At 39.7% G+C, this 22,577-nt stretch overlaps 1 protein-coding gene across 2 annotated transcripts in view; it reads left to right on the plus strand.

The window, feature by feature from the left end:
• The window catches only part of GRID1 (glutamate ionotropic receptor delta type subunit 1), a 564,846-nt gene that overhangs the window by 232,217 nt on the left and 310,052 nt on the right, over positions 1-22,577 (plus strand). For both annotated transcript variants that reach the window (XM_068140036.1, XM_068140037.1), the window contains exon 3: positions 10,086-10,370. In XM_068140036.1, coding sequence (XP_067996137.1) covers positions 10,086-10,370 — 285 coding nt within the window. The remainder of the gene's footprint in view (positions 1-10,085; positions 10,371-22,577) is intronic.

Consider the following 22,577-nt stretch of genomic DNA (forward strand, 5'->3'; position numbering starts at 1 on the left):
ATTATCTTCCATTATTCTGGGAGTGTGGCTGGAGCCATTGCCAGTGAAGACTGAGGTAAAAAGTCATTGAGAACCTCAGCCTTCCCCATGTCACTTGTCATCGGTTCACCCTTTTCCTTTCTGAAGGGGCCCACATCTTCCCAAGTCTTCTTTTTACCATTAATATACCTGTAGACATTTTTACACTTCCCCTTGATCTCCCTGGCTAGATTTAATTCCAACTGAGCTTTAGCTTTTCTAACCAGGTCTCTTGCTGCTCAGGCAGCTTCCTTATATGATCCCCATTCTAGTTGTCCTTTCTTCCTCTCCTTGTAGAGATTTTTTTGTGTGACTGTATGTCCAGGAGCAACTTACTCATCCAGGTAGTTCTCCTAGCATTCTCTCCTGATTTCCTCTTTGTGCGTATACTTTGTTCCTGTGCATGGAGAAGGTGATCAGTGAATACTGACAAGCTGTCCTGGGCCTCTTTTCCCTCAAGGGCTTTGTCCCATGATACTTTGGCCAGCAGATCCCTGAAGTGATCAAGGCCTTCATGCCTGAAATCCAGGGTTGTAGCTGCTTTAAGGTTTTGTTCCATGATATTCCACATTTTTTACCAATCACGTAGCTAAATTGTTGTCTGAAGTTTACTTTAAAATACATACCTTGTTTAGTGTTTCCTGGCTCTGCCTTCCAGATCCACCCAACTGCAAAAATCTCAGCTGTAAAGCAGATGGTTTGCTACAGTGCTGTTTCTGCTCTTTACTTTTCTCCTTCTTTGGAGGAGCTAGAGAGCAGTATCAGATCTGTCTTTTATTAAAAAAAAAGGCCATCTCTTATCTGTGACTAGTGCTTTCAATTAATGCACTTTTATCAGTGGAGTGTGCCTTGTACCAATTTCACGGTGATAACTTATCCATGCAAAATGTAGCGTGTTCAATGAAGATAAACCCAAGAAGCTTACTTGGAAAATAATTGGTGCGTTTGTTGACCACTTGATGGCATCACTCAGTTGTGGAGAGCTTAACTGCTTTGCCAGTAGAGCAGTTTTACTTGTGTGCTTGGTGTAAGAGGACATTATGTTTTGTTTCAGGCAGTTAAAGACTGAAGAGAGCTACTAATATGCTCCCATTGATGAAATAAAACCCACAGAGCTACTGTTGATAATTACTTTTGTGGTATATTACTTACTATTTTGAAGTAATTTCTTTACATGTATAAACACCAATGGAACAGTGGTCTAGATTGTTTCTCTTCCTGCTCCTGGTCACCTTTTTAAGGATGGTTTAGTGGGTTGATACAAGCACAAGGAATTTTGTCATCCACTGAAATGTCTTTTTAGTTTGATTTGTTTCCAGGGAAATTACTTTAAACAGCCAATTGTTGCCTTGAATATGCATTCTGGGAAAAGGATTTATGCAATTTCGTGTGTTATCTATAGCTCCTATAAAATAAAAGCCCTTTGCAGTCTACATACCAAAAGTAGGTGATCTGTGTATGTGCAAGCCAGCAAGGACAGTTCACTGAAAATGATGAACACCAGGGAAAAATAGGCGAAACAAGACACGGTGTATTATTTAGAGGTAAAGGACAGTTCTGGTAATGGCAAGGGAGCTTTGAGAATTTATAGATGCTAAGAAGTGATGCACAAGACATCAGGTAGTAAAACATATAGTTGAAAGCAACTTGGAAGATCTAAATACTGTGTCTTCTACACATCCAGTGCCAGTGAACAATAATGAAGTGCTCCAAGGGATGACACTAAGCAGGTAGATCCAGCTTCTAACACCAGAAGAGGTAAATGGGCACTGTGGACAAAGCAGAACAAGGAAGGAAATACCACCAGTGTGCCTCTGTTTTGTGAGAAATGGTCAGCATATTTCTGAAGGAAAAAAATAAATATTTATTTTAATTCCTCCTATTTTCCCTCCTTGTTCAGCTCAGCTTGTTCAGCTGCTTGAATACTGGGGTGGGGGGATGGTGGTGGGGGAAGAAAAGGAATTGTGGGTAGGATCTGTAAGAAAAAAATTTGCTGAATGTTTCCAAATATTTTTCTTTCCTTAGCTTTTGAGGTATGTTTTTAGAATCTCCTTCGTGAGGGATATTTGAATATCCAGGTTACATGTACACTTAAATATACACATTAATATGTATTCATACTGGTTTTCTTGTATGTGTGTGTTTGTTTTCTGGCATCTTTCCATCATAATTGATGCCTTACTGAAATTATAGTTGTTATCCTACAAACCATAAGCAATTATGCATATCTAATTTTTGGATCTCAAAGTGTTTTGAGCTGGCCTGCTGCTGAGAATTTCACCTAGATGGGAGACTGAAATGTCCAGTTAAAGGACTTGTACAATTTATGATAGGTTTTCCTAAAAGAAAAGATGATACTCTGCCTATCAACTGACTTGCCTTGTTTTATTTCATTTGATAAGAAAAGCTACCCTAAGATTTCCTAATTTCTTGTTTAAAAAAAAAAAAAAATAGATGAAGGATGGAGAAAGAATTCAATTACAGACTGAATGGTAATTGATTTTTTTTTTTCTATATATTATCTAGTATAATGGGTTTGGTAGTTCTTAGGACACTAAGTTGCAAAAAAAAAAAGAACCCAAACAACTCCCATAGAGAGCTTACAGTGGCAGATGTTACTCTGTCCATTTCTGGTGTACTGCATCCATTTCTGGGGTCCTCATCATAAGGACACAAAGCTGCTGGAGCAAGTCCAGGAGAGGACCACAAAGATGATTCAAGGGCTGAAACACTTCTGCTATGAGGATAGGCTGAAGGAGCTGTGGTTGTTCAGCCTAGAGAAGAGATGATTTCAGAGGGGCCTTAGAGCTGCCTTCCAATACCTGAAGGGATCCTACAGGAAGGCTGGAGAGGGACTTTTCACAAGGGTGTCTAGCAATAGGACAAGGGGGAATGGTTTTAAGATGAGGGAGAATAGGTTTAGACCTTCAGTATGAGGGTGGTGAGACTCTGGAATAGGCTGCCCAGGGAGGCTGTGGATGTCTCCTCTGTGGGGATGTTTAAGGCTGGGTTGGGTGAGGCCTTGAGCAGCCAAGTTTGGTTGAGAGGTATCCCTGCCCATGGCAGGGAGTTTGGAGTTGATGATATCTAAGGTCCCTTCCAACCTAAGCTATTCTGTGATTCCATTGCTGGCAAATGCTTTCTTCCATGTTTCCCCTAAAAGGAAAAATTTGCACTTGCCATAGGTCAGTAATGAGCTTCTCTAATTTTCATGGAGTCAGTGGTAGTCAGTGTCTTGCTGGCAGTGTCTAATCCGTGCATAGATGCTAACGGTTCTCCAGTTAGGTTTATACCTTTTTTTAGCTTTGGCATTATAAATCTCTGAATTTTAGGGGACCCTGCCCCCAGGTTTTATTTGTTTAAATGAAAATGAGGAAATATTTATTGTTCTCAAATATTATATCCAAGAAAAGTACACATCTAAGTTGGAGTAGTTAGTGTTCCAGTTGATTTGATTTTTATACCAAGCCACAGTGGATTAATTGCAAATTTCCTTTCTTATTCTGAGATAGTTTGCTTTGATTGAAGTTCTGTGTAATGGAGTAAGAAATACTCACCTTCACTTCATCTAAGGTGTTATGGCAATAAACATGCTGTATAAAAGATTTTTGCTTTCTACATTTGTTATCTTTTGTCTCTATTAACAGTTACACTGTGACAGGCAACTATAGTCTTGTTGTAGAGTTTTAGTCATAAAAAGAACAAATTCATATCTATTTGAAGGAACATAGTTCAAGTATAGAACATAAAAATATGCAAAAGCTTGCATAAGTGGAAGAGAGTGTATTTATTGATGAGTATCCAAAGCAAGGACAACTGTGTGGCACAGCATTATGTGACAATGATACAAATTAATTATTAACTGCCTTTCTCAGTTAATAAAAGAAGCTGAGCAGTAAGCAAGCTTCATGAAATGTAAAGCAAGGAAAAAATATTCTTCAGGAAACCCCATGTAATGGTGTATCAGGCTACATGAGTGCTTAGATGTCTAATTTTGACGTTATCCTTAATTCAACAACAGTAGGATTGAATCTTTATGTAGATCAGTATTTTTAATAGAAGCATTTTTAGTGATATAAAAAAAGAGAAATCTATAATTTTTGTCTACCTGATGGATTAGTTTTACATAAAAACATTTAAATTTTAAAGGCCTTTTGAAACCTAAAGGGGATTAAAATGTAGATAGGTAGATATTTTTCTGTGTGACTGATTTATCTGGGAGTTTGTGACCCAGCTTCACAAAATTTTCTCATGTACTGCAGCAAAAAGGTTTGCCTTTTGTGAATTTGCAATTCTCCTCTTCGTGATAGAATTGTATCATTCTTTAGATTTTGAAATATTGCTTGGTCAACAGCAGTCTTCCCCCCACTGGTTGTCATCCTTTCTCCTTTGACACTCAGGACAAACTTCCCAGAAGGACTTTTTCCATTTAATTTAAGGATACCTCTATGGATATGTTTTTCACAGACCATACATCTTGATTAAAGATACAGCTTATCAGTTTTCTGAACTGCTATCTTTATCTCCTAACTATCTGCTATTCTAGTATTTCTCCCAAAACTTATGTGTATCGGTTCATATATAAATTGGCTAATGAACCGAATTTCTGGTGAACTTTTGTACACACATTTAGTAATGCATGTAGCTGTTTGTTTATTTGTGGATAGCACATGATACTCTGCATCTGCTTGCTCAGACATTTGGTAGATTTGCTAGCTATGAGCTAGTTAGGATAAATTACAGGCCTTGATAATCTAGCCAGAATTTGTTTTGTTCTCTGGAATTTAATGTTTTAAGGATTAAATGATTCTTTTCCCCCTTCTACTAGTTTTCAAAGATAATGTATTAAAAAAAAAAGTTTCTTGCCAGATCGAGTGAGACATGAGTTCTAAGGCAAACATGAAGTTGCTCAGCTCAGCAGGATGGTAGCTTTGAAGCCTAGTCACAAACACTGAAGTGCCAACTTCATTTGTTATTTCTTTGCAGAGTACTACACCAGAAATATAAGGTATATGCAGTCTGGCTCAATTTCCATTTTATTTCCATACCTGAAGTTCTTTATATTCATTTGAAAAGCTTTCCAAGCAAGAAGGCAGTGATCTGTCAATTTTCAAACAGTGATATTTTTAAGATGCAACTAGTTTGTAGTTAGGATGGTTCTCCCTTTGCAGTGCAGTCAAGAGCTCTCCCTTTGCAGTGCAGTCAAGAGCTCTCCCTTTGCAGTGCAGTCAAGAGCTCTCCCTTTGCAGTGCAGTCAAGAGCTCTCCCTTTGCAGTGCAGTCAAGAGCTCTCCCTTTGCAGTGCAGTCAAGAGCTCTCCCTTTGCAGTGCAGTCAAGAGCTCTCCCTTTGCAGTGCAGTCAAGAGCTCTCCCTTTGCAGTGCAGTCAAGAGCTCTCAAGAGCTAGTCAAACTGAAAAAGAAGGACAAATTTCAAATAAAAATAAAATTTAGTTTGGAGATGATTTACCAAGTATGATCAGATGGTGTCCAGAGTGGTAGGACCAGCTATAGAGATACACAGAAGTGAGAGACAGAAAGGCATTGAAGTTTGAAGAGGCTGTGTGGATGCCAGTAGGTGGATATTGTTAGATCTGAAATTAGTGGCAGCTGGTCCATGGATAATTATGGAAACAAAGGAGTAAGTTTCTACTCTTCGTGGAAAAACAGGAAACCAATGAAAGGGAGACTGAAAGATGGTGGTACTGTCATGTTGCCAGGAGCAAGATAGCAGTTTTTCCTTGGAGTATTTCTTGGAGTATTTTGATTCTCTGCAGTTTGGAGAGAGAGGAATTTAATTACGAAGAGATCTGAGCTAAAGCTCTTAATGCAAATATCCCTATGAGGATGGTACAAAACAGGATTTTGCCATCTGCACCTGCCTTTAGAAATATGATGGAATACATGAGGCAATGGTAGAAAACCAAGATCTTAAACATGATTGTAGCAGAGCAGAATTCTTGCATCATCTCATGCACAATGAGATGATTAGAAAGGTTGTATGGGTAAGGTGCAGCCTGAAAAACAATAGTTGCCCTTCCTGGCTTAAGTGTGGCCTTAATGGGATATGACCAGATTTAGAATTGTGGGTCACACAATGAGAGAAAAGTTTAGTATGTATTGTTAGTCAAATATGTGTTGAAAGATGCTCTAAGTATATTCACCTTTGTTACTTCTGCCAGCATCTTGACAGAGATGACACAAAGAAGCTAAAGACAAAAAACAGGGCAATAGATTGAGAAGAGATCAGGTGGTGTCTTGTGAAACTCTGTAGAGGAAAGAACAGTTCAAGATGTAAAATATCCAGCAGGATAAATCAGTAATTTCAGAAATTTGAATGACTTTACGGAAATCCAAGTATAAGCTTGAGAGACAGGCTGTTGATGGAGGCCAAAATTAATGAACAACTACCATGAAATAATTTAATCTGCTCAAATACATGAAAGCAGATCTATTTTTTAGGTATGGCGATACTCATGTTTTCATCACATTAACACATACGTTTCCTACTGTATTGTTTGTAGGCTTTTGGTATCCTCTTAGAATGAAGTCTGATGGTGATAAAGGTTTTTAGTACAGTAAGCTAGTAACTATTGCTCTTCATGTAGCAATGAAGTCTGGAAGCAGGATTGTTTAAATGTTACAAATACTTAAAAATATGATTTCTTTACATTTATGTAAATATATCTATAATATAAATATGAAAGCATCCTATTTATATCAAGATATAATTGCTACAAGTGCAATTTTAGTAATTAAAGTTCACTAAAGATCTCAAGGCCTTCTGATTCCCATTTGCCTTATGGTAATAGGTTGACCTGAACCAAGGCACTTCAAATCTCTGTGTTTCAACATTCAGGAAATCAAGATGAAGGTTATGAAATTCATGTGCCATACAGAATTAGTGATTTTTGGAGTCACATAGTCAGGGATACTTGATTGTTGCTGAAAATCCATAGCTAGTATGAAGCAAACCAGAAAATTATAGACATCTTTTTTTCATGTCAAAGTTGTGCATTAAAAAAAATGACAACAACAAAAAAAGCCTGTGAAGAGAAATCATAAAAATCTTGCCACCAGACTTTTCTTCTGTGATTGTATCATCCTTGAACATTCCCTTGCAAAGGAATTTCAAATTGTCTTAAGAGTTGATGAGTTTTTCCATGAATTGGAATCTATGTAGTTGCTCCTTACTGTGTCACTCGGTTATAAAGAATACTTTTCTTCTTTATGTGCTAACAGCTTATTCTCGCCTGTCTGTGTCAGATGCGCATAGAGGTTGAACCTCTTGGAATCCATTGTATTGGTATATAGTGAAAGTCTTCTCTTAGAAATATGGCGTGTTCTGTAATTTGGCAAAGGAAAGCAATTCAGAAAGCATTAAAACTTTTTTTCTGTAGTCATTCTAGTTTTTTATTGCCTGCTATACTATCTCAAAACAGAGAGGCAAGTGGAGATAGCATTTACTGTGTAGCATATGCTTTCAGGCAGAACACAATCAATTGGTAAAATATCAGAATGTAGAAGTGTATTGACTAATTCTTCATTTTAATCCACTGAGACAAGCTACAAAACACTGGGAAAATGCCTCAACCACAACGGTCTTTGCTGAGCTACTTCAGCTGTGTTTGGTGGGCTGTGCTGAGAGATAAGGGGACCCATTTGCTGTGGTCTGCTATATCTCGGGTCTTTTTGATGCTAATATTGAGCAGCTTTTGATTAGTGTCAAACGCTGAATTAAGTTATCTCTTGTTGTACAACTCATGATCAGCTCTATATTCCACAAATAAATGTATCTCTGAATGCAGCCTCCCATCAGAAAGGGCTTTGTTTTATTTCTCTCATCCGCTCTGTAAGTAATTGTTCCTACTGCAGACCCATGTGGCTTGCTTCCTTTGCCTTCAGTGACAGCAAAGCTCACTGGCTGGTGATCTCTGCAGGGGTTTACAGCTCAGCTCTGCTGTTCTCTCCCTCTGTTCCCACTTCTCTCTTCCCTCCCCTACTGTGACTAAATAAATTACCTGTATGACATGTTCGGTTTTCTTTGGCAAGAAGCCTGGGAAATCAAATCTGTTCCCAAACCTGGGTCTCCCATTTGGCAAATGTAATGTCTCCCTGCTGTTAAATCAGGTCATCTCTTAGGAAAAACGAAGAACAATTTCATATAGCTATAATCAACACAGAGTAAATTTAGATAATCTGGCTGACATATGCTTATTGAAAAGGAATATTATTGTATCAAGGAAATAATTGTGAAAGCACTTTGTCTTTCTCTGTTGCATTTCAGGGTATATGTTGAAAGTTCTGTGCATAGACAAGATCAAAGGTTCTGTTATCCCATATCAAAGTGAAATATATTTATTTTCTGTCTGGTCTAAGAAGATGTTTTCTGACATCATTCATTGGTTGCATCCGAAAAAGTTTTATATGTTCAATTACTGTGGTTTCATGTAATTTATTTATAATTAACTGTTCATTACTATTAATTATTCATAACTTTGACTTTTTGGCCTACTTAGAAGTGTTTAGAGGAAGAAAAATAAATCCTTTTATTATGCTGTGTTCATATTTCTACCTTTCCCCTCAGTGCATGTACAGTGGAGGTGAGAGGCAGTGGGTCAGTGATAGGCAGGGCCAGTAGGTCTCTCTTGTGTATGCCTGGTAGTCCCACAGCACGCGTTGTGGGTAGCCTGTGCTGTCACCTGTGAGGCTGTCACCTTCTGCGGGGGAGGAGAGAAGCACCAGCAAGGGCTGACTCCCTTTGCCAGATGGAAAATGAATTGCTTGCTTAGCTACTCACCCTGGAGGGGTTCTGAATGACACTCCAGAGGCTCTCTTGTTTATCTGCTGTTAGCAAGGTCCTGTAGACTGCAATAGGACTGTGGAGCATCTCCAGTCACCTCCTGTCTGTCTTTATTATGCTGTGCCCCTGTCCTGGTGAAGCCAAGTAGTTGGCTTCCTCTGGGCAGGTTGTGTTTATGCTGGTGGTTGCCTAGGGACTGAAATAGCTGGTGAAACCCTGAACTGGCCCCTAGCCCTCTTCAAAGAAAGACAGGAGTAGAAACTGCCAAATGCCCTTGGGGAACCCTCAGGGCCAGTGTGACACTGATCTACAAGCCCCTGGTGATGAGTTCCCATGGGTCAACAGTGCTGCTGATCATTCAAGAGGTTTAGTAAAAATGGGCATCAACAGCTGCCATACAGTCTTACCACCACCACTAACTAAATAGCTGCTGAGCTGGGGTCATTGGCTGGAAACATTTTCCAACCTCAGCTAAGTATCAGGTTGTTTTACCTGGAGAGAGTCCTGGGAAAAGCTAAGTTGCAATCTGTCCTGAACAGCAGAGCAAGGCTGACCAGGGCCCTGCCCAGGGCTCTGCCCAGGGCTGCCCAACCTTCATGGTCTCTCAAACTCACATAAGGCTTCATTCTCAAGAGCAGATGGGCTCAAATGTATTTGCTGTGTTTTTAAATGGTACATGCTTTTCCAGAGCTTTTTAAAGATAGCTACAATATTATTAACAATTGTTTAGTCATTCATAAGTTGCCTTTGTTCTAACAAGTGCCTTTGTTTTTTCCTTGTTGCTCTGAGGCATGCAGTGAATGATTTTTTTTTTCTTCAGTTTAAAAATCCTTCAAAATGCTGTTGTGTAAGACAAATCCTTGAAACTGAAATTGCTCTTTATTGTCTGAAGTTTCATCTAATGTGCATAACAAATATTAAGAGGTAAAAGCAGTCAGTTGGAAAGTTCAGTTCCTGCTTCCACTGAGAATGACCTGAAAGAAGGGCTGTAATCTCCATCTGCATCAGCTTCTGTCTGAAGAAATGGTGGTTGTAATGTTATCTGTCTTCAACTTTGCCTTATCAGTACAGATTGCAGATATTGTCTCCTGCGGTACAGATACAGGACCTAAGTGAAAGGCTTCAGCTGATGCCTGATGTAATAGAATTAATTTCAGCCCTGTGTTAATGGCAAGACTGAAGCCTGTCTTGTTCCCTTCGCATCTAGGTTGGACAAAGGAATTGTTGAGCTTGTTCTAACCCTGCTTTATTTCCTGTTTTTATTTAGCCTGCGACCTGATGACCCTGGGGATCTTAGCCTTAGTGACATCCACTGGTTGTGCCTCAGCCAATGCTCTGCAGTCCCTGACAGATGCCATGCACATCCCGCACCTTTTTGTACAGCGCAACACGGGGGGCTCCCCACGCACAGCCTGCCACCTGAACCCCAGTTTGGAGGAGGAGGAGTACACTCTGGCTGCCCGACCACCTGTCCGCCTCAATGATGTTATGCTGAAACTGGTCACAGAGCTGCGGTGGCAGAAATTCATAGTATTTTATGACAGTGATTATGGTAAGTGAAGTGGATGATTTCAGATGCTATTGCATTAATTCCTTTTTAACTGGGAAGTGGACAGGAACCTATGGCAGGAGAGATGGAATATGAGTTCCTGGGTTTTTTCATTGACAAAGAGGCCAATGTTTTGAGTGGATGAAGGTCTTTGGTTTGAAACAAAGGTTGCTATGAAAGCTAGTTCTCAGACAAGCAGCCAAGTTGCTTAGCAACACCTACTAAGGCATCCAAAGTTTGAATCATCTCACACTTTATTGGTAAAATATTAATAAAGTGTTGACATTGATTGGCAGGGGTCACATAGCTGTGCAAGGAAGTTCAGCCTGGCCTCTTTGCATTCCCAGAAAACAATTTCTATCAAAGCTAAGTACTGTTCTCTTTAAAAATTAATTTTCACAGTAACTGTTATAGTTTCTTTTTTTCCACATGTTTTGTTACTCTATTCTCCATTTGGACTATTTCACAGTGATATACTTCCTGGCATAAAACCAAAAGGTAGAGTTAACATTTTCACAACATCTGATGCATTTCTGATACTTTGGGCTGAAACTTGCTGAAAAGGATACTCTGCCCAAGGAAATTTAGTACAGAATTCTGTAACCATCTTATATTACTTCCACAAGAAGGACTTCCATCATAAAAGACAGCTGAACCTTGCCAGCTCTGGGCAAGCATCAGTAAACAGGGGATAAATAACTTAGTTCCCACATTAAGCTCAAGTATAGCATCCTGGCTCCCAGAGCAAGCCCATTGCCCTCATTAATTAGCTTCAGCAGAGCTGTGCTTATGCATCTCTAGCAACAGTTCCCTGCTCAGTGTGCAGGAGTTGACTGCTGGCCATGAAGAGGCAAAGTCACTTGAAGATCATGTTTATGATTACAGAGAATTTCCAGCACTGAGCCTTTGTGGTTTACTGTAATAAAGGGTCCTTTTCTACGTGCTCTTTAGAAGTTCTACCATTCCGTTAAGTACCATTTTCATCCATTTGCTGATCTCTAAAAACCAGCTGATCCTTTGGTGTTCTCCTTCTGGAAGCCTTCAAGTATTCTAAAGGCAAAAGAAGCATTGTGCCGTAGCAATGCTGTGCTACACAAGGACTGAAACCTATTTGCTTCATTAATTACTTGTCTCTTATCAGGCATACATTTTGGATTACTATTTCTGCTCTGGCTAAGGATAAGCAACAGGCCTGGCAATTAGAAATACTGAGTTGTCATGCCCAACAGACCTCTTAACATTGTTGTTCTCATGATAAAATATGTTTTGTTTCACAGTGAAGCTACAGATACAAGTCTGTATATACAAGTTCAGTGAAGGAATGTGGGCTTTTCCAGTGAAATGCCTTAAATACTGTAACAAGAAAAGGAGAGGTTTCACTGGAAACATGCAAAAGTTTTAAAGAAAAAGAGAATGCTAAATGGAAATGGTAGAAGCAGGGTAACAAATGCAAAACTAGGTTCAGATTTTGTCATTTATGGTGGAGAAATGGATAATAACAAGAAAAAGCTTGGTTCTGGAGAAGTTGTTGAGAAGATGTCTTGAGAAAGACATCAGACCTGACAGTTACAGCATTCAAACTCTTATTGATGATGTACTACTCTGTTGAACAGTCCCCATGGGGGGAAAGGTCAGTGGATGTGTATCTATACAATTCTCCTGTATGTGCATATGAAAAGATAAGGGTTCATGCAGACACTGCATCTTCAGGACTGGGCCCTTGTTTTTCCACTTCTCTTATTTATGGTTTGTACATATTTTCAGAAGATGCACAGAAATCTACCCCTTATTGATTACAATGGGAGCTTTATGCTTATGAGCTAGCTGCCTGCTAAGAAAATGATGGGCTGGGCACTTCATGTAAGTTTTAGCTAAGATGGGACCAGTCTCGTGCTGACGTGTTGTTGAGCTGTTGGAGGTGAAGGCCAGAATGAGAACACTTTCTCTGTCCCCACTATTCTTTGCCTTGTCATCTCGAGGTGGCTGTAACCCCCTCTATGCTTCCCTTTCCCATCTGTGAAATGGAAAGAAAAACCTTAGAGCAAGTGCAGGGTCCTGCATCTGGGTCAAATAAGAGCAAGTGCAGGGTCCTGCATCTGGGTCGAATAAGAGCAAGTGCAGGGTCCTGCATCTGGGTCGAGGCAATCCCAGGCACAAATACAGGCTGGGCAGTGATTGGCTGGAAAGTAGCCCTGAGGAGAGAGACTTGGGGGTGCTGGTGGACAAAAAGCTCAACATGAGCTCTCAATGTGCACTTGCAGCCCGCAAAGCCAATCAGATCCTGGGCTGCATCAGAAGTGTGGCCAGCAGGTCGAGGGAGGTGATCCTCCCCCTCTACTCAGCCCTGGTGAGACCCCACCTGGAGTACTGTGTCCAGTTCTGGAGCCCCTATTACAAGAGGGATGTGGAGGTGCTGGAACGTGTCCAGAGAAGGGCATCAAGGATGATCAGAGGGCTGGAGCACCTCTCCTATGAGGACAGACTGAAGGAGTTGGGGCTGTTCAGTCTGGAGAAGAGAAGGCTCCCAGGTGACCTAATTGTGGCCTTCCAGTATCTGAAGGGGGCCTACAGGAAGGCTGGGGAAGGACTTCTCAGGATCTCAGGTAGTGATAGGACTAGGGGGAATGGAATGAAGCTGGAGGTGGGGAGATTCAGGCTAGATGTGAGGAGGAGGTTCTTCACCATGAGAGTGGTGAAACCCTGGAATGTGTTGTCCAGGGAGGTGGTTGAGGCCCCGTCCCTGGGGGTGTTTAAGAGCAGGCTGGATGAGGCTCTGGCCAGCCTGATCTAGTGTGGGGTGTCCTTGCCCGTGGCAGGGAGGTTTGAACTAGATGATCCTTGTGGTCCCTTCCAACCCTGAATGAAACTATGAAACTATGAAACCTTCCTCCTAGTGTGACTGAGCTGATATTTTTGAAGTTTCTTTAGAAATTATTTAGGCAGCAGAATTAAGTGGCAAATTCCAGTAAGACATCAAGAGACCAGGGTCATGTTACATTCACTATTCTACTTAAAATGTCTATGAAAATCATGGTATTTAATGTTAATTTTCTGGGGAAAAAAGTATTGACCTTAAGTTTGTCAATGATAGTCAGATGGTGTTCTGTGGTACTGTGTCTATCCACCTGTGAAAGAACCTCAAACAGAAATCAGATCTGTTTTGTCATTCTAAAAATATTCATCCGCACTGATGTGTTTTGAAGTCCTGTTTCCTCTACAGGATCCTCTATTGTGCCTCTACATACATGTGTGTAAACACGTGCTGGGAAGTTAAACATTTAAACATTTAATTTTCATGAGTTTCTGGATGTAGAAACATCACTGATCAAATTTGCTTAAGATACCCAAACCAAACCAAAACCTCCAGAAAACAAACAAACAAGGCCCAAAACCTTTTAGTGTTGCAAGTTTTATTCTGGTTGGTATAACAGAAGTTTTCTTCTGCTTTTTGCATCATTATTTCTGCTCTCAGACCCCCCACTTCACTAGGCCTGCCATATTTCTCTACAGATTTTTGAGTGAGCATGCCCATGTTTAATACAAATACAAGGAATCTCGAACCAGCTCCCGGTGTGTTGATATATGCCTGGTCAGCAAATCTGACAATGCCGGAATGTGTCAGAGTATTTCTGCATGTGCTGTGTTTGAGATTGCATATGCTATTAAAAATACATTTATTTATTTTTTTCAGTTGGTTGGAGCATACCAGCTGGAACTTTTGCAGAGAAGCAACAGGTTTTTTTGTGTTTGAATATTAAAATGGATAGCATTTTAGCAGGTGGCTGCAGAACAACATAACTTCTTTAAATAGTCATGCATCTGCACAACGACTTAGGGAAGGAATCCTTGGACGTCTGTTACAGCTGCTGTAGATTATAAAAGGAGGAAGTGACTAGGCCTAAGCACCTTTTCTTCCATCAAGAAGAATTTATTCTATGCAAATTCTGCACCACCTAGTTATTTATGACTAACCAGGGATGCTGAATGTCTGGACTCCAGATAATACAAAGTCTTAAATTTCTACCTGGGTAAAATGAAGGCTTCTCTGTGAAGAGAGAATCACTGATAATTTAGAACTATCATTGTTGCTGTGGAGAATGCCAGGAAAGAAAGAATTTGTCCAAGTTTTTCAAGTCCCACAGGGAGTTTGTGATGCAGTGGGGTAGAAAAAAGAAAGCAAATTGACCTTTTGACTTTTACATTGAATTTGATCTGGAAGCTATTGAAAAAATGGCAGTGTGTGTTCCCATATTTATCCTTGAATCACTAGTTTGACTGTAGCAGCACTTAAAGTAATTGTCCAATTTAAATTAAGCATGGATTTTTGTCATTTTTGATAGTGTTGTGGTTTTTTTTTTTTAAGTAATGCATCACAGTGTATAACACTAAAGGTAATTAAAGAAAGTCAACTTCATTTCAAATTGTTACTTATAAATTAATTTTAGTACTTTGACTTTTAACGTAGCTGAGTAAGTGTGCTAATTTAAGACTTATCCTTCTACAACCCCCTCATAATTCCTAGCAGGGCATGGGAGCAGTGGACAGAAGTTGTTTCCCATAAAAGCTATTCAGTAAATACTTCCAGGGCAATGCCTGATATCATATAAAAATGAGCTTAAAGTTATGGCACAGCCTTTGTTCTGAATGAACACTATCATACCATACCTGGAAGTTTAATGGTAGCAGAAGCCAGGCAGAAAACTTTGGTCAGTTTGGAGAGTTTCAGGCAACTTGCTCATAAATTTGAGGGAGGTTAAGGACATTATTTTGACCATTTTTATAGTTTGAAAAATGTTTTGCAAAGAGAGGATGCAATTTCTTTTGAAAAACTCAGTGCTGTGGAGTGTCTCTTTCAAAATGGAATGCTTGAGCTCTTTATTCAAAAGTTATTTCAAAGGACTTCAGAAGTGTATATGTGATGGTTTCTCCTGGAAAACTAAAATAAAGACTGTATTAGAAGCAGTTTTTCAACAGGTTGTCTGGTCAAAAGGAATCTATTCCTGAAAGCACTCACTGTGCATTTTTTACCATCTCTTTTGAAACTCACCAAGGTTGGAAGAGCCCTCAAAGATCATTGAGTCCAACCTGTCACCACAGACTTCATGACCAGATCATGGCACCAAGTGCCATGTCCAATCCCCTCTTGAACACCTCCCCGGACAGCCCATTCCAATGACGAATGACTCGCTCAGTGAAGAACTTTCTCCTCACCTCTAGCCTAAACTTCCCCTGGTGCAGCTTGAGACTGGGTCCCCTTGTTCTGGTGCTGGTTGTCTGGGAGAAAAGACCAACCCCTGCCTGGCTACAACCACCTTTCAGGTAGTTGTAGAGGGCAATGAGGTCACCCCTGAGCCTCCTCTTCTCCAGGCTAAACAATCCCAGCTCCCTCAGCCTCTCCTCATAGGGCTTGAGCTCAAGCCCCTCCCCACACTTGTTGCCCTTCTCTGGACATGTTCAAGTGTCTCGATGTCCTTCCTAAACTGAGTGGCCCAGAAGTGGACACAGTACTCAAGGTGCAGCCTAACCAATGCAGAGTACAGGGGCACAATGACTTCCCTGCTCCTGCTGGCCACACTATTCCTAATGCAGGCCAGGATGCCATTGGCCTTCTTTGCCACCTGGGCACACTGCTGGCTCATGTTTAGGCAGCTGTCAATCAGTACCCCCAGGTCCCTTTCTGTTTGGGAGCCCTCCAGCCACTCTGATCCCAGCCTGCAGCACTGCATGGGGTTGCCATGGCCACAGTGCAGCACCCGGCACTTGGATGTGTTGAATGCCATTCTGTTGGACTCTGAAACTCATTTTAACATTTTGGTGAACAGTCTCCAGGGTCAGTTTTGTAGAATCTAGTAGCTTTTGGTAACTCTGTTTTTTCCCTTTTTATACTCTGAAAGAGAGAAATGTTCCATAATGCAGCACACACTGTTGAAAGGAAGTGCAAAGCTCACCAGTCTGGAACTGAAGGGTGCAAATTAATTCATTTTGACCAGAGAAGTCTTTGAAAATTGTGTGTGTCATCGGAAGAAGGTCCTGAGTTCTTGGACTTTCTTTCCCTGACTGACTGTATTAGGAATCTTGACTTTTCACGCCATGGCATAAGGCTAAGCTGTTTGTCCTGGCATGTGAAAATGATGAAGTGAAATGTGAGGATGATTTGATGTACTTGAGCAGAGAATCTCAGGAAAGAATTCCAGAAGGGAGTCTCTTTAGTTCACATTTGTTAGAGAGAGAAGGGTTTTACATTCATTTAGAAATTGTTCAATAAGTGCATAGCTGGAAATTGAAGACCAGAACTGAACAGTTTGTCCTGGAGGATATAGATAGGGCTGCAGGCAGTAACAACATCCTTCTGAGAAAACAGTTAAATACCTCAGTATGTAATGAACTTGGATGAATGGGTTCCCAGTCTCTATTGTCTTTCATGACAAGTGGTAGGGAAGAGATACAGAATTCATATGTATGCGTGGGTGTCTATATACACATACATTTATGTGTGGATTTCAGGGAAAGTGCTAAAGAAGTGTGTCTATATTTCTGTATATGCTTGTGTGTAAATGTGTACAGCTATTCATATATGGAATCAAGGAAGCATATTTTCTCTTCTCCCTTCTTGCCTTTACCCAGTCCCTCTTAGTAGTCTTTCTGGTATAACTTTGGAGTTCCATCCTTCCTGGATGGAAATGGGTTTTATTTTGTTTTACCCAATTAAGAACTGATGTGGCTTCCCATCACTGCTTTACATCTTCCTTATTGAGAGAGAAATCCTATTCCTTCTCCTTCACATAGGGTGTTTTTTATTGTTTTTTGTTTGTTTGGTTTTTTTAATGGTTAAGTGGTTTTTTTGGTGGCTTTCATGGTTTTCTTCAGCATCCTTTCCACAGACTGGGGCTAATGCTTTGCCTGTGACTGTTCCTTTTCTCTGTTGATTAGTGATAAACAGTGAATGAATGTACTTAGAAAGATTCTGTTTCTCTTGTTAAGCATGGTGACTGAATATATTAGGGAAGATATAACATTATTAGTCATTGTTTTCATAGCAGGGATTAATCTTGAGGACCACAATGAATGTAAAACTCCTGAAATCATCTTAAAGTATGGTAGGGAATGTAATTTTTATAGAACCCTGAGGGTCCAAATGACTTTCGACATATTGTGTGGTTACCAATAAATATGTGCTATTACCATTCCTGCACAGTATTCAATATCCTTGTGATATATTCATATGTTTGCAAATTGGACTGCTGTATTTTTGTATATATAGTGTAGCAAAATTATTAGACAAAACCAGCCTTTTGTTCCACATCTGGGAACTTGAAAAGTCTGATCCATGCAATCCAAGATTACATTTAAAGTCACAATTTTTTCATTTTATTTTTCTGGGTGGGGGAGTGTCTCAAAAGACAAGTTAAGACTGTAAATAGACTGTACCACAGTGATCTTTCTGGAATATGAAATAGGTATCATTCATTCTGTGGAATGAAACAAATGCTGGGGCCATTCTCCTAGCCCTCATTGAAATGCAAGGTAATCTTTTGCTTTGTAACAGCAAGCAGGAAAGCAAGATACTTTTCCCTAATTAAAAAAGAAGGAGCAATAATCAAGAAGGGTAAGCGAAGCTTGCTTGGTTTTTGGGTGGAGGTGAATGCAAGCAGAGGTAAGGAAAAGGTAGTAATGGAAGAAATGTGAATTCTTGCCAGTGAAACGTTCTTGTGATTCATGAATTAGCTGATGTGAAACTACAGAGAATTCCTCAACCATGCAGATCTCAAGGCACTTGGAGTTACTCGGGCTCAGAGCAGAACCCCAAGTATCAGTATACTTAGTACTGGAGCCATCTGTGTTATACAATACCTTTATGACTTTAAACTATCCATTCAGTGAGGTTCTTTTATTGTAGCACCTGAACAAATCAGAATTTAGTGCATCATCCTACAAGATGAAGTAGCTGTACTTATTCCATTGTATAAAAATAGCAGAGAAATGGGAAGTGTTGGACCACTGAGATATTTGTGTGGCTATAAACTTATGTGATTATAAACAAGGCACCTTACTTTGATTTCAGTACGCTGCTGAAACTTGTCAATGTCTAGCTAGCTATTTACAGCTATGCAAGGATTCCTTCCTGGCCAAAGTCATGTAAGGGTGGCAGAGTTTTTCACTTCCTTGAGTTGTGCTGGGCAGGCCTTTTGTACCTTCTGCAGTAACTTTGAAGTGTATTTAATGTTTGGATCTATTGCTTTGGAAGTTATTTTAAGAATTTCTGCAATAATTTTAGAAGCAAATGCATCATTAGACTGAAGAATTAAGAAATGGGGGGGGAAAAAAAAACTTCATAGTTTGCACTATTCAGAGTCAGAGCCCATTAGGAATGTCTAAGTTCCATTGAAGAGTGATTTAATATTCCTCATGCCATTATAACATTTGTTTAAAAGGAAATCATTATTTTTTGTGTACAAGTTGAATAAATAGGATTAGTCTCATTACTGGAAAGCATTGAGTCCTATGGACTGGATATTTTGTTTTTGTATGTCTTGCTTTAGTAATCAAGAAACAAATAGCCCATTTGTAACAAAAGCATATTGGAGGATTGTGGGAAAGCTTAAAGAAAGAGACAAAAAATAGATTTGGAATATCCTTCAATAATTTAATTGATCATTCCTTGTGATGTGAGGGCTCTGAAATAAAAAAACACAGCTACTCTAACACTATTTGGAGGCAGTAGTTACTTCATCGATTTGGAAGGGCTTATAGGGTCAGGAACTATTTGACAGTCCTCATTTCCCATCCATCTCTCTCATCTGTCAGTATGAATTGAACCTTTGGCTGGATAAACCTTCAGCTGTTACATAGCATAAGAGGAAAGGAACTTGGGATAGGAATTCAGTTCTAGCGTATATTATGGCTGGCATGAATTTCATTTCCAAGGTGATTATTATTGCCTCTGGTCTGCCTCTGGCCAACATTTGCTTATATCATCAGCAAAATATCTTTCTGGCAAGGCACCCATGTGGAGTGAGGAAAACAGCCTATGCCATGAAAGAATGGTCATTATGTTTATGCCAAAAGACCAAGAAATATTCAGTCCCTGAAATACAATATAAATGCCTTCCTTGCATAACAGACCATAACCCAGAGATCTCATTCATTCTAATGTAACTCCTCAGTGCTTTTGAAAATAATTTTGTTTTGACTCAATGGTATTAACATTTGACAGTGCCATTAACAGGAATTAAGATACATCTTGTCTTACAGAAGTCATATTATAACAAGAGGGGAACTTTATTAAGAAAGGAAAAATCCATTAACTAGAATCAACACTTCTCTGTAATCACCCTTTTCCCTCCAAATATCAGAATCTTTACAGGAAGGAACCATCTTTCTTCCATTTACTTTTGTCAGTAGGAATGGGTCCCCCCTGCTATGGAAAAATAATTAAAGGTCAAAATCTGGTATTGTATTCATAAGTAAGCACAGCCTGAGCACCAACACCTAACTGGATACCCCACCAGGCACTTGTGGTGTAATAGAAAACCTGTTGACTGAAGTAACTGCAGTGTGGTTTAATTTTAAGTGAAGATCTTCCCTGTTGTTCTGCATTAAGGATGCTGTGTTATGATTACCTTGTATGGAAGTATATATGAGCTCATCAAATTTTGTTTAAAAAAAAATAAATTAGTTTGGGCTGCAGGTATTTGACTCCAAATGACAGTTCTGCTGCCCAAAGTGCTCTCTCCCTTTAGCAAGCAATATGTGGTGATATATTCTTTCTGCTGTGCAAGGTAGTGTCTGCGGGAGCGTTTGTGGTGGTTTCTGTCTTTTATTCTCTCCCATCTTCTGTAGCCACATAAGTCTGGAGAAGCTTTATTTAAGCGAAAATATATATTATGGTAATAAAACAGGAATAACAAGGGCAGCCATGGTGGAAGGGTGGGAGGCAAAAAGAGGAATATCTGAAATGTTGGATTATTGGCCAATTAGTGGGGTTGACTGAATACAATGACAAATGTATTTCAATTTTGTTTCTTTCAACTTCTACTTAAGCTATTGGGAAGGAACAAAATTCTAAGTCAGATTAGCAGAAGTGATTGGAACCTCAGAGACAAGTGAGTTTAGTGAGTGCAGCCACCCTCTCAGTAACCACAGACTGGCTGCAGAGAGATGTTACATTGGTGTGATGGCAATAATATCACTAGGGGTTGGAAGTGGTTTTTGGAGAATCTCAGACCATCTTCTTGTTTGGATTGCTATAATGTAGCCAGCAATCTTAACTTATTTTCTTTACTGCTACACAGTAAATTAGCCATTTTAGGAACTCTTAAATGCTTTTTGTTGTTGTTAAGTCAGAAATCAGTAAGCCAGCTAGAACCTCTTCAAACGGGTGAATCATTTGGTGGTGGATAACACAATCTGACTGAAAAAACTGCTGTTAGACTGAAGTGACAAAAGAGAAAACTAGTAAGTTAGTAGTAAGATTTGCCTGCTTCCCTTTATGGGCTTAGCTCATGTAGTGAAGGTGATGAAGAGCTTTGTTTCATGAGCTCAGCAACTTCATTGCAGTATATTATTATTTTTTTTAAAATACAGTGTAAAATTCAACTAAAAACAAATTTAAGGAGAGAAGATGGTATTTCCTGTAAACGGGTTTATGTTCATGTTTAAAAATCTGGATTGAGTTGGTATAAATAAAGAGGAGAACTTTATTACTACCCTCTTTCTCCCTCTAATTATGCAAGAATTGATGTACCAATGTAACTTGAAATGAGTAAAAAGTTGTCTTGAAAGCTAGATATCAGTAAGTAATCACAGGAAGGGAATCAGAGAATTTATAGCATACGTAAAACATTCAAACTGACTCCTGAGTTTGAATCCTGCTGCAGAAAAGTCTTCCTGATGTGATGAAACATCTGCATGAGGCACTTCTAAGCGACATGCCAGGAGATCCATGAAACAGTATTGTCTGCTCTCCTGCAAAATGCATGCATGTGCCAATTGTTCTGTCTGTCGGCTGAAGAGAAGGACTGTAAAGGCTAAATATAACCTCAAATTGAAACAGACATAACTGTGTACATAGTGAACTGTCTACATGGATACATGGACTAACTTGTTCAGTTTGTGTTGAATTTTGCTTGGCTCCTGAAAAGTACGGTATTTCTGATTACACACTCTAAGTGTGAGATAATCTGTCAGTCTGCTTGTGTTATGAATAATGTTGATCTTGTTAACCAATTTTAACTCAACCCAATATGACAGAAGCCTCAAGGCTTTTCTATACACTTGGAAAAAAATAGATGATCAATATAAGGGAGTGCTCCAAATTCTGGCTGTGCAAAAGGTTCACTGTGAACTCAATTGCAAGCTCTTGGACAGCAAAGTATCAACCCAGCAACAGCAAGCCCTTCATCGGGTTTGACATCAAGAAGTTCCAAAAAAAAAAAAAAAAAAAAAAAGGGTCTTATAAAATATTCAAGGGTGCTAAAAGCTTAATAAGACATTGATGAACGTGAGGTAATCCACACATACGACACATAAGTTGCAGGACTCATCGCTGCCATTGCTCAGGAAAGGATTTGTTTCTAATGTTCCAGTTTTTTTATCCCTTTTGCGTGTTAATTAACCTTCTGTGGTTTGTTTTCCTCAGCTAATGTCAGGAAGACTCATTTTTATTTTATATAATGGATTGGGATGAGTAAAGTTCTAAATCTCTCAGTCTACAGTAGTCATTCTGTTGTGTTAGGATCCATTAAAAAAATAAATACTTGGATCTTGTATTAACAAGGATTTAATACAACTTTCTCTTGTTCACTTTCAAAAATTCCTCTGAAGGTGGCCTTTTCCTTTGCTTGGGAGTTCATAAAACTTACTCTGACCACTGCGGCCATTAATCATTTTACAGACCTGGGACTGTTTAGCTTGGAGAAGTGGAGGGGATATTCTTAATGTTTACAAGTATGTGAAGGGTGGGTGTCAAGAAGAAGGGGCCAATCTCTTTTCACTCATGCCCTGTGATATGACAAGGGGCAACAGACACAAAATGGAATATGGAAAGTTCCTTCTTAACGTGTGGAAAACCCTTTCCACTGTAAGGGTGGCCAAGCCTGGAACAGGCTGCCCACAGAGGCTGTGGAGTCTCCTTCTCAGGGGACTCAAAATCTATCTGGACCTGTTCCTGTGTGCCTTGACCTGGATGATTCTGCTCTGAGAGGGGGTTGT

This window comes from Melanerpes formicivorus, unplaced genomic scaffold (genome assembly GCF_026170545.1).
Source record: "Melanerpes formicivorus ecotype bairdi unplaced genomic scaffold, bMelFor1.0.p_v2 SCAF_6, whole genome shotgun sequence".
NCBI classification, from domain to species: Eukaryota; Metazoa; Chordata; class Aves; order Piciformes; family Picidae; genus Melanerpes; species Melanerpes formicivorus.